General features: G+C 36.5%; 1 protein-coding gene across 1 annotated transcript in view; it reads right to left on the minus strand.

Annotated features, from left to right (window-relative positions):
- RPS6KA3 (ribosomal protein S6 kinase A3) overlaps positions 1-13,748 on the minus strand; it is a 114,197-nt gene that overhangs the window by 70,290 nt on the left and 30,159 nt on the right. The window contains exon 2 of the mRNA XM_017540673.2: positions 11,568-11,624. Coding sequence (XP_017396162.2) covers positions 11,568-11,624 — 57 coding nt within the window. The remainder of the gene's footprint in view (positions 1-11,567; positions 11,625-13,748) is intronic.

A 13,748-nucleotide genomic window follows, 5' to 3' on the forward strand; every position in this document is an offset into this window, starting at 1 on the left:
CTTAAAATTTATTTTACTAAATTTTTGTTTTAGGCTGGGCGCGGTGGCTCACGCCTATAATCCCAGCACTTTGGGAGGCCGAGGTGGGTGGATCACGGGGTCAGGAGTTGGAGACCATCCTGGCTAAGATGATGAAACCCCATCTCTATTAAAAATACAAAAAATTAGCCGGGCGTAGTGGTGCACGGCTGTAGTCCCAGCTACTCAGGAGGCTGAGACAGAAGGCGGAGGCTGTGATAAGCCATGGTCACACCACTGCACTCCAGCCTGGGCAACAGAGCAAGATTCTGTCTAAAAAAAAAATTTGTTTTAAACATCTGATTGAATTATTTACCTTATTATTTAAAAAGTAACTATAACTATAAAAATAACGCATGCCCACTATAGAAAACTTAGATAATAAACAAAAAGGGGAAAAAAAAACAGAAAAAAAGTCACTATTTTGGTGATTTTCTTTCCAGTCTTTTCCATGTACACACATGGACCATACTACACATAGTATCACTTTTTCTGTAAAGGGACAGATAGAAAATATTTTCAGCTTTGCAGGACCTACGGTTTCTGTCAACTTTGCCAATGCAGTGAGAAAACGAATAGGTATGGCTGTGTTCCAATAAAACACCTTTTACAGAAACAGGTGACAGGCCCATGAGTGTAGTTTGCTGACCCCATTCTCTATTATTAAATAGCCTTCAATGCATTATTAATGACTGTTGAAAATTCTATTATATAAATCTCCTATTGTTGGGTCTCTGATCCACCCCATGGTGCTGTCCCATCCTTTGTATACATTCACATTTAGAAATAATTTCTAGAAGTAGAGCTGTATAGTCAACAGTATGCAGCATCAGGGTTTTTGATCCTAACTTATTTGGCACATTGTCCTCCAAGAAGAACCTGAATAATAAGGAGGGAACCACATCAAGACCTTGGGAAGGTGCATGCAAACTACAGCCAGGCCTGGCCAGCCTCAGGGCCAAATCTGCCCATGTCCATCTCTGTTTAAATATTAACTTCAACTGTATTTGCCCTACAATGGCTACCGCTGAGTTGAGTATTTGCAACAGAGATCATATGGTCTACAAACCTAAGATATTTATTTACTATCTGGCCCGTTATAGACAAAGTTTGCTGACTCATGGTCTAGAGTCCTCAAACAAAATGAACAGCAAATGCCAAAGTATGGAGATAGGAATTAGCTTAATGAATTCAAGACATAAATGAAAGGCCACAGTGGCTAGAATGAGAGGAACATCAATGAAAGAGAAAGGAGATGAAGACGTAGCTTAGGGCCATATTAAGTCAGGCCTTAGACCCAAGAGGTTTGGGTTTGGATTTTATTTCAAGTGGAATGGGAAACCAATCTTCCTCATTTTAGGCAATGACATTATTACCTTTCTCAAAAACTGTTAAGTCCTTTTTGGTCTTTCCTTTCTTATCTAATTTCCTTCCTTTCATATTCAATCCCTCAACAAATTCTAATTTTATCTCAAAAATAAACCTCAAATCTGTCTATTTCTATTTCCTCTGCCATTCCCAGTACAAACGATCGTTTGAAAAATGATTGCCAGAAAACTGGTTTCTCTGCTTCTAAATTTTCCCTGTGCAATCCTTTATTTTCACAGCAGCCAGAATAATCTTAAAACAGAAATCAGGCCGTTATGTCCCTACCTCAAATTCTTCAATGGCTTCCCATCACAGAACAAACTCCAAACTTTCATAGTCTACAGAGCTTAAAGTAAGCAGTAGTAAATGCTACCTTGATCCCGACTTGTAGATATGCTCGCTAATTCATTCAGATATAATGTGAATATTTGGTTTTAGATATATCATGTTAAAGTCTGACAATTTCCTCTTTACTAAAAGAGGAATGAATATTAAATCTTGTGTAATGTATTTTTGCCTATTAATATTGTCACTTAATTTTTCCTCCTTTGATCTACTGATTAGATTACTTAGACAAAGAGATTTCTTAATACCAACCTATGCCTATATTTCTGGGGAAAACCCATTGTTTTAATATAATTCTATACTTAATTTGTAAATATTTTATTTACAAGTTTTGCATTTATATTCATAAATTAAATTGGCACACGGTTTCCTTTTCTATGCTAACTCATTTTCAGGGCTATGCTAATTCTATAAAACAAACTAGAAGGCAAGGGAGACTTTTTCCTATGTTTTGGGGCAACTTAAAGACCACAGAGTGATCTATTTCTTGAAAGTTTCAAAGATTTTTCTCCTAAGAAATCAAGGAAAATGTGGCACATATACACCATGGAATACTATGCAGCCACAAAAAAACAATGAGTTCATGTCCTTTGTAGGGACATGGATGAATCTGGAAACCATCATTCTCAGTAAACTGACACAAGAACAAAAAATTAAACACCGCATGTTTTCACTCATAGGCAGGTGTTGAACAATGAGAACACACGGACACACAGAGGGGAGCATCACACACTGGGGTCTGTTTAGGGGGACCAGGGGAGGGACAGCGGGGGGTGGGGAGGTTAGGGAGGGATAACATGGGGAGAAATGCCAGATATAGGTGATGGGGGGATGGAAGCAGCAAACCACATTGCCATATATGTACCTATGCAACAGTCCTGCATGATCTGCACATGTACCCCAGAACCTAAAGTACAATAAAAAATATATATTAAAAAGATAAAAAAAGAAATAATTGAGCTTGGCACTATAATGGGGAGCAGAAAGTTTGGCAGTGCTAATTTTTTATGATTTAAATTTCTCCCAAGGCTATTGGTATACTGTTTCTCTCTCCCTTCCCAAATTTAGATTTTCCTAAAAAACCACAGATTTCACCAATTTTCATATTAGTATACTGTTACATTTAGTATTCTATTAAGTTTTTGAAATTAAACCTAAGAAAAATTTCAACCATATGCAAAAGTAGATAGAATAGTATAACCTTCATGTGCTCATCACCTAAGTTTAATAATTTTCAACTCACAGCCAATCTTGTTTCATATGCTCACTTCCCCAACTCCTGTAATTATTTTGAAGCAAATCTCAGACATTGTATCATTGTATCTGTAAATATTTGGGTTGTTATGATGTCTTAATCTCCTTCCTATCTGTGCTTATATCCTGTTTTACTTTCCTAATGTTGTGGACTTGCTTTTGTGTGTTTTCCCTTGTTTTCTAATTTGCTGATTTTTGAAATTATATTTAATTCCTTCCTCTTGCTTTTTATAGGTTTACTTTGTAGTTCTTTTTTTCTAGTTTCCTTCACTGAGTCATTAGTTGCTTTATTTGAATTCTTTTATTAATAAAGTTTTCTTTCAAGTATAACAATAACATTTAAGATACTACTATATTCTAGGCACTGCGTTTTACGTGAAATTATCTCAGCTGATTCTGACCAATAAGGTATGAACTATTATCCATCCACACTATGGATGAACAGACTGAGGCTTAAAGATAAGTTAAATAATTTACTGCCCAAATTCTTATAGTTTGGACGTGGAAATGGTCATGATGTTGGTAGAAGCATAACCAGGTAAGTTTGTTTGGGGAAGGAGAGTACACATGAATGGTTGGTGGCTGACTTAGGTAAAGAAAAACAGGAGGTGCTAAACCTTTTCAACAGACCCTGAAGGAAGAGGGCTGAGTATGGGGACCATGGTAGAGTTCCTGAAAACTTTTCTACACCATACATTATACTTGTCTGGCAAAACCCCAACCATGGTCAAACCCAATTATTAACCATCTTCATGACCCCATGATGACTGAACCCTGTTGAAAAAAAAGATCCATCTGATAAAAACTTAAAATTAACATGTTCTTAACTGATTCCATTGGATACTTTTTTGTGTGTGGATCATTCCTTTTTTCAGACACTAAAAGATTTAATTTATAAGGACTTCCATCTATGTGCAGGAGTTAATTTTTTTAAGCACGCATCTATCAGTAGATAGTGTTATAAAGTGGTAAGAGCCTAAGGTTTTAAACCAGAGATGGGAACTAAGTTTCATGAAGATGATCAACTTGAAACAAATGGTAGTGACTTCCTAGAGCAGTGAGCAGGATTTTCTAGAGCACTTTCCAGGCCCTGTCTCAATGGAAAGCACGCTATGTTTCACTCACAGAATCTCCCGTGGGCATGAAGAGAGGGTGAGAGGCAGCAGCACCATGGCCCCAGGTCTGAATTTTGCAGTAAGTCACAATATGCCCTACGTGGTAACACTTTTCTCCTTGTCTACACATTTTTTTTTTCTTGCTTAGACTGAAGTTCTTTTTACTTAGTCATGCTTGTCTAAAACAGTTAAATTAAAATACTCATTTAGGTAAAGGGGTTACAACTTTCCATATGCCAGTATTTCAGGTTGACTCAACCAACCATTCTTATTTGAACATAATTAAGTCACTTTGCTTTCTTTCAAAATATGGATGAGATCACCAAAAATGAAGAAATGGGTATTGGGTTGAATACACTAGAAGAGAAGAGAAGCAATTTTAGGTCAGAGGCACCACACGAGGGAGGCAAGCCATGATTAAAAGGGGAAGGTCTTTTTTTTAAGCTCTCAGGGGTAGAGGAATGGGATACTAGGAATTGAAAAAATAGCCCTGAAACAGAGCCAAAAATGTAGCAAAGGGAAACCTTTGCTTGTGCTTGAAAATTTTCCTGGTGTATACATACTCTATTTAATTCCACCATGTAGTACTAATTATATTGCTACTTATCTCAGAAATATTTTCCTAAATGGCATATACTTAAATCTACTAGGGTATTTTCCCTCAAGCTCTGAGTGCTCAAATACACTCTCAGCCAATGAGAGTTAGAATGGCAGACAATACTCTATACAATTAGTCAATAAGTGTTATTAATACACCATGGTACAAATTTTCCCTGCCAATGAGCACTCTAGTGTATTTTCCTGTGTTGAGTGAGTAATTCACTGCCTACTGTCTACTCTGCTAGGACTTCTCTTCCCACAGTTTGTGTCTGAATCATAATAACTATAATAGGTGTGCAATGGTGTGCTGGACACATGGCTGTAAAGATCATTTTGGATGCTCAAATGCAACTTTTAAGGCAGCTTTGCATGAACTAAAAGTTTTTACTTCAGGTGAGTAAAGACAGGAAAGGGTTGAACCTTTAGAAAGCCAGCAGAAAGAATAACAGCATTAAAATTCCAGAAGATGGAAAAGAAGTGGTGGCTCATGCTTGTAATCCCAGCACTTCGGGAGGCTGAGTGAGGCAGATGGATCACTTGAGGTCAGGAATTCAAGACCAGCCTGGCCAGCGTAGTAAAACCCTGTCTCTACCAAAAAATATAAAAATTAGCCAGGTGTGGTGGGATGTGCCTGTGATCCCAGCTACTTGGGAGACTGAGGCAGGAGAATTGCTTGAACCTGGGGGGCGAAGGTTGCAGTGAGCCATGGCACTCCAGCCTGGGTGACAGAGTGAGACCCTGTTTCCAAAAAAAAACAAAAACAAAAAAAGTGGATCTGAGGATATGGGAGACAGGCAAATGGCAGGGCAAAGAACAAAAGTAAGAGGAGAAGAGATGAAGTATGTGAAGAACAGAAAAGTCCAGCCAGAACAGAATGGCTCTATCACAAATAGAAACCTAGGGGACATGTTCAAAAGACATCACAGGACAAACTCTATACACTAAGAAGGTCTGAGTTACGATATTTAATGTTCAGGAGAAATCGGGCTCTCCTTTATGACTATCTTTTTAGTTAAACTGATTTATCTATCTCCAACACATCTCACTTTTCCTCTCTTTGACTTTTGTTTACACTATTTTCCCATAAAAGTGCATTTATCCAAATGTTGACATCTACTTCTCAAAAATCCTGCAGCTATTTTTCAAGACTCAGGTTAAATTTCATGCCTTCTGTGAATTTTTGCCTGGTCATACCAGTTAAAACTACTTTTTAAATTCCACTTAAATTTTTATCAAAGGCTAAAGGGTCAAAAAGCATTTCAAGGCTTATAATGAGAAAGAAGCAGTACTCTATGCTCTTGGTACCCTTTCAGCTCTTTTCATTGTTCCCTCTGGCATTTTCCTTTATATGATAAATAATAACCTTATAATACTTTCTCTTGATTCATCAATTTCAGATGTTACCGTTAGACATCCTATTATAGATGACTTGGCACTCATATCATAGATTTTGGTTGAATCAATATTTAGTCTTTACAATTATTATGACTATGTAAACACTGTTCACTGCTGAAGTAAAGAATATACTTGAGTTACATCTCTTGTGTACGATTTTTGTTTTTCCTTAAGTTTACGTTGCTCTGTTTTTTAATTTGCTTTTTTCTTCTTTGTACCTATTTCAATGTCTTCCTACTCTGCAAGAGCCTGTCAAGTGAATTTTCAATGGTCAAGCCTATTTAGATTCATCACTTGTATTCCCCCACTTCCTCCCCCAATCCCATTCCTGGAGATAACATTCCCAGAATTATGTGTCTACTTCAGTCTGGACTGAGTACTCTCTAAGCTTACTGAATGAACCAGTCTTCTGAAGCTTCCTTTAATCATCATAATGGGAAGAAACTTTTATCATGATTGCAGTACTTGATCTTTTGTTTGCCAAATCCCATGTCTCTCTTAGTTAAGAACCCTCTAGTGTTGGCAGAGCCCATTTTTCAGCAACTTCCTAAAGTAGGTCCGTATCTGAAAATATCTTGGTTGAAACATCTCAAAGTTCCCTATGTAAATTATTAGTAGTTGGCAAAAGGAAAACTTTTAATTATATATTAAAAAAATACAATTTTAAACTATAAGGTTAATAAACATTTTGACAATCATTTGGATTTAATATCATTATATAAATATTAAATACCAGGCTTTTATCTGACACCGAAGCCTAATTCGTATAATCTGGAATGATCTGCTCAACAGCTTCATCCACATTGCTGGTAATATCTTAGTCCTGCATCTTTCTGACCTATCTCTAGAATGCAGGCTCTTGCAGATGTAAATGCTACTAAAGCCATGAGTAGGAGAAAGTACAAACCATGTAACATCACAATGGAAAATGCTTTTAGACTACAGAGAATAAAAAATTTGGAGGTTTTCCTTCTGATTGTTTTTACATTTGCTTACATGTAAATATATATACTATAAACTAATTAAGCAAATTGCCTTAAATGATTTTGGAGAAGGTAGGCATCCGGAGGTAGCTCTGGGCACTAGGCTCCATGCATGCCTGGGTCCCTAAGCTAGTTAAAACCTAATCCATTTATTCATTTGATTTACAAATACTTATTGAACACCAACTGGATGCTAGACACAGACATAAAACAAGGAATATGTCAGACTTGGTCACAGCCTCATTCAACTCACAGTTTAGTAGGGAATATAGACCAAGTAAAAAAGCAGTGGAATCTAGTATGGTGTTGCCATTTAGGGTATGCATAGGTCCTGTGGCAGCAAAAAGGAAAAACACTTAACTCAAAGTGAAAGTGGAAGTGGTAGTTGTACTGGGAAGATGTCTCAGTTGAAATGATATCTAAACAGATCTGAAAGATGATCAGGAATTAAGTGGTGGGGATGGCAGTAAAGGAAAAGAATTCTGGGAGAAGGAACATTCCCTATGAAAGCCCAGAGGCAAAAGAAAGGTGATACATTTGAGTGACTGGACTTTCGGTAGAGGGGAGAGGTGTGTGGCTAGAGAGGATGTGGAGAGAAGTGTGCAAATCCTTATTATGCAGGGCCTGGTAGGTCATGTTATGGAGGTTGGGCTTTTATTTAAAGGAACCATAAAACTATGGAGGTGTTTTAAGCAGGTTAAACTGATCTTATTCTTCCACAACTGACATAATGTTCATGACAATTTGTTTGATTTCTGAAAAGTCAACACTCCTAAGATGCTAAAAACCATACAGAAACACATAACTTTTAAAAAATATATATATGCAGTAACCAGATGGAAAACACAGCAGAAAAAAATCCCACTTACAACATAACAAAGACTATAAAACTATAAAATGCTCACAACTTATCTTAACACAAATGTATAAGACTATATGTAAAAAAAACCATAACTTTTTTTTTTTTTTAGGCAGGGTCTCACTCTGTTGCCCAGGCTGGAATGCAATGGCATGCTCATAGCTCACTGCAGCCTCAAACTTCTGGGTTCAAGTGATTCTCTGCCTCAGTCTCCCAAGTAGCTGGGACCACCGGCACACACCATCATGCTTGGCTTATTTTTAAATTTGTGCTAGAGACTGGGTCTCACTCTGCTGCCCAGGATGGTCTCAAACTCCTGGGTTCAAGTGAACCTCTTACCTCAGCCTCCCAAAGTGCTGGGATTACAGGTGTAAGCCACCACACCCAGCCAAGAAACCATAAAATTTTGAAAAGGATGTAAAAGAAAACCAGAAAAAAGAATGTTCATGAATGTGAAGACTCAATATTGTTAAAATAATTTTTCATGTTAATCTGTAAATTTAAGGCAATTCTCATAAAAATCCCAATAAATTCTTCAGACATACTTGACAAACTGATTGTAAAGTTTATCTGGAAGATTAAATGTATAGGACTACATTTATAAGACTTAAGACTAGTTCTTACAAAAGTAAAAAAGGTGGGAAGGCTTGCTTTACCATATTAAAAAAAGCATATAATAAAATGACAGTAATTGAAAAAGTACGTAAAGTCAAAATATTCAGGGGGGGGTTATAGGTTGAATTGTGCCCTCCAAAAAGGTATGTTCAAGTTCTAAACCCTGGTACCTATTAATTTGACCTTATTTGAAACCAGGGTCTTTGCAGATGTAATTAAGATAAAGTCATAATGGAGTGGGATGGTCCCAATCCAATGACTAGTGCTCTTATGAGAAGAGGGAAATTTGGACACAGACACAAACAGGGAGATCATCTGATGCCTCAGGCAGAGGTGGAATGATGTATCTACAAGCCATGGAATGTCAAGCATTGCTGGCAAACACTAGAAGCTGGAATATGCAAGGAAGGAACCCCCCTGAGAGCCATCTGTTGTTTTAAACCACCCAGTTTGTGGTAATTTGTTATGGCAAATTAGGAAACTGATACAAGGGGTATAAGGCAATTTTATACATGATAAAAGAGGTATCTCAAATGGGTGGGGAAAAGAATAGATTTTATTTATTCAATAAACAGAGGTTAGGACAATAGGCTATCTATTTGGAAAGAAAAGTTAGGTTTCTACCTCATACCAGGTACTAAATTCCAAGGGGATCACAGATCTAAATGCAAAACAAAACGAAAAACACCAAAAAACCATAAAAGGTCAAAATGTAAAAGGATATTTTTATAATCTTAGTGTAGGGAAGGATTTTCTAACCAAAGCGTGAAACCCAGAAGTCAGATGTGACTATTTAAAAATGAAAACTTCTGTACATACTACAATGAAAGACACATAATCAATGCTTAAAAAAACATATTATAAGATATATAATAGACGTGGAGTTAATATCCAGAATATATACAGAGACTGTACAGACCAATAAGGAGACAACAAGTAACCCCAAAGAAAACTGAGCAAAACATAAAATAACAAAGGCCAATAATGTATGGATACTCAACCTCACTAGTAATCAAATGAGATGCATATGAAAATGGGAAAGTTGGCAAGGCATGGTGGCTCACACCTGTAATCCCAGCACTTTGGGAGACCGAGATGGGTAGATCACTTGAGGTCAGGAGTTTGAGGCCAGCTTGGCCACCATGGTGAAACCCTGTCTCTACTGAAAATGTAGAAATTAGTCGGGTATGGTGGCCAGTGCCTATAAGTCCAGCTACTCGGGAGGCTGAGGCAGAAGAATGGCTTGAACCCAGGAGTCAGAGGTTGCAGTGAGCTGAGATCATACCACTGCACCCCAGCCTGGGTGGCAGAGCAAGACTCTGTCTCAAGTAAGAAAAAAAAAAAGGGAAAGTATCATTTATCTAGAGTCACTCAAATTAAAAATATTTTCTAATAATATCTAGTGTTGAGTAGGCAATACTCAAACAGGTATTCTCATATAGTGAAATTTTGAAGGAAAATTTGATAAATGTCTATTGAGATTTAAATGTTTATACCCTTGGTTTCAGTACATCCTTTTCTAAGACTATATCTAACTGAAACACAAATTCACAAAAATAAATAGGAGAAAATTACATTAAATATAGGATATTCATAAAATAGAATACTGTGTAACCACTTCAAAAAGAGGTAGATAGATCCGGCTGGGCGTGGTGGCTAACACCTGTAATCCCAATGCTTTGGGAGGCCAAGGCAGGATAATTGCTTGAGGCCGGGTGTTCAAGACCAGCCTGGGCAACATAGCAAGACTCCATTTGTACAAAAAACACAGACATTAAAAAAAATTATCTGGGCATGATGGCATGTGCCTGTAGTCCTAGCCACTAGGAAGGCTGAGGTGGGAGGGTTGCTTGAGCCAAGGAGTTTGAGGTTACAGTGAGTCATGACTGCACCACTGCGCTCCAGCCTGGGTGACAGACAGAGAGACACCTTGTCTCAAAAAATCCCCCAAAACAAAAAAATACAAAAACAAAGAAGAGGTAGATCTATATGTATTGTCATAAAAAGATGTTCAAGACATGTTAAGTAAAAAGAGCGAGTTGCAGAATGTGTATTTTGTAATCATAAATAATAATTATCTTATGTAAAAAATGTCAAGACTATAACTGAGCTGCTGACAACAGTTATTCTGTATGTGGTGGTAGGGAACAATTTATTAACTCATTTATGCAATATTTAATGAGTGTCCATTATGTGCCAGGCATATTGGTTTAGTTACTGGGGATTCAGGAGTAAACAACAACAAAAAACCAGATGAGAAAATGGTGAACATCCACTTTCTATGTTAAACATATCTGTGAAGTATGACCTTTATATTTTGTCTTTAACAAATTTATGATCAGTTTGGTTCTTTAAAAACATAAGCTTTAGGCTGGGCACGGTGACTCACGTCTGTAATCCCAGCATTTGGGGAGGCCAAGGTGGGCAGATCACCTGAGGTCAGGAGTTCGAGACCAGCCTGGCCAACATGGAGAAACCCCATCTCTACTAAAAATACAAAAATTCAAAAATGAGCCGGGTGTGGTGACAGGCGCCTGTAATCTCAGCTACTCAGGAGTCTGAGGCAGGAGAATTGCTTGAACCCAGGAGGCTGAGGTTGTGGTGAGCCAAGATTGCCCTACTGCACTCCAGCCTGGGCGACAAGATAGACTCCATCTCAAAAAAAAAACCCCCAAGAGACGAAAAAACATAAGCTTTAGGCACTAATGAAAAACTTTCAACAACATAAAGCAATTTGTTTTGTCTTTCTCTTAACATCACTCTTATCAAATAGTTTTTAGAGAGGTCCCTGGAATACTCAATAATGTATGTTGATAAAGTTAATGTGAAAGGACCAATGAGTTTCTAATACTGTAAAATGATTACTCTGCTCAGGGGAAAAATAAGAATAACTTTACAGTATTTCATTTATCTTTTATCTTTTTTTTTGTCTGTGCTTATCCATTATTTATATACATTTTTCTTTTTTTAGTATTTCATTTATCTATACCCTTTGTGATAAAATATTTTACTTACAGTTTGTGGATTAATCTCCTCCTCTCCCATAGGTTCATCCATAATTTGCTGTCCATTCTGTGAAAAGCACAGCAAGCAGAAAGTTACCAAAACAGACCTCACATCAGTTAAAGTTAAATGAAGGCAGACAAAAAAAAAAAAAAAAAAAAAAAAAAAAACTGAGGAAGATTTTTCACCCCTAAAGGGCTCTAATGAAGTAGAACCACCATATGAGTATGCAGTTGCTAAATTTGCAACAGGTTGTGCTTCAAAAGTTAATTATTTGAAACTATAAAAACATTTTTCCATGGAAGTAATATAATAAATGATTATTACCTTTCCACGTGAGCCCTTGAGTTTAACAGTTAAATGCATTACAAATGGTCTTATTTAAGCCTCACCAAACATCATTTACAACACTGTATGGCAAAACACATTCTAAATTCCAACTTCATTCATAATTAATCAAGGGAACTGATTAATTATTTCAGAGAAAATTAAGCCCAATCTCTACATCAAAATAAATTCCAGATGGATTAAACATTTAAATGTCAAAAATAAAATTATACAAGTATTAGAATATAAGTGAACAACACTCATGGGGTAAGGAGGGTTGAAATCATAAAGAAAAAATGACATTTTAATCTGTAAGTTTAAAACATCTGCCAGACATGAAAAAAGATAAAAGACAAACTGATTACAAAAAAAGGCAACATATAACAAAGGGTTGGTATCCTCAATACATAAAGAGCTTTGTTTTACAAACCTGTAAGAAAAAACGATGAACCTCAACAGAAATGAGCAATAAGGGAAAAAAGAGTTCAGCCTTAGTACTCATCAAAGAAATGCATTTAACCCAAAGATACCTTTTGCCTTTCAAATTGGTAATGNAAAAAAAAATTACCACATACAAACAAAAAACCACTCAGTGTTAATGAGGGTATGGGGAAAGAGTACTCTGGACATACTGCTGGAGAAAGTGTCAATCAGCACAACCTTTCAGGAAGGCAATCTGAGTCTGTATTTTAAAAAAACCAAAATAGCACACATAAAATTTTGAAATGTCTCATTGATTCTACTTCTATTTTTTTAAAAGTAGATAAGTGTACAAAGATGTACATACAAGAATGCTCACCATAACTTTTATTCCAAAAGACCTTCAAATTGGAAACCTAAATTCCTAACAATAGAGAACTAGTTAAATATATTATGGTACATCCTTATAATGGAATACTATGCAGTCATTAAAATGATGATAAAGATGTAAATTCACTGACATAGAAAGACAGTCACATGTAATAAGTGAAAAAGCAGTTTACAAAACAATATGGATTGTAATGATCCCATTTTAAATAAATATATACATGTTTCAATGTATATATTTTTATGGGAAAAACTCTGGAAGGATATACACCAAAATGTTAACAGTGGCTATCTCTGGGTGGTAGAATTTTAGACAATTTAAATGGTTTATTTTTGCTTATTTGAATATTCTAATGTGTCTACAATGTCTACAATGAATATGTATTATTTGTGTAAGTTTTAAAAATCACAAAAGCGGACGTCAGGAACACATAGTTTCTTCTCTCATTCCCTCAGTTGGAAAAGGAGTAGCCCCTGACTATTAATTCAACAAGTATACAAGGATGTAAGCTAACCATTTTTGGAGCATTATTACCTGGGAAAAAAAGGCAGCCCACCTATCACTTCAAACTACATAGGAGGCAGCTGCTCTGAATATGAACTCCCCTCTTTGTTCTTCGCATCCCTATTTACCATTCATTCATTCATTCGTTTCATTTCATTTCATTTCATTCAAGCTATGTTCCAGGCACTGAGCTGGAGATAAAAGTTAATAAAACATGGCCCCCATCCTAGAAGGGTCTATTGACCTTATACAAAGGGCACCTTTCACTTTCACCCATTCATAGAAGATGTTCCTAGATTAGGGAATGCCTATATAATACTACGAAGCACAGAAACAGTGCCAAAATTCAGGAAAACGTGGAGGCAGGTATAAAATCTTTATTTTCCTAAGGTATGTTCAAAGGCTATAACGCTGTCCTCTTCTTTGGTATAAGGACACTCATATATCTCTAGAGTATTTCTTTTTCCTCAAAGTGACAACCATTTATTCAACTGACTACTGGTTGTTCTTATCCAAATGTTCCAAAGAACTAGCTCCTAACAACTGTGGCTCTG

This window comes from Cebus imitator, unplaced genomic scaffold (assembly GCF_001604975.1).
Source record: "Cebus imitator isolate Cc_AM_T3 unplaced genomic scaffold, Cebus_imitator-1.0 Scaffold128, whole genome shotgun sequence".
NCBI lineage: Eukaryota > Metazoa > Chordata > Mammalia > Primates > Cebidae > Cebus > Cebus imitator.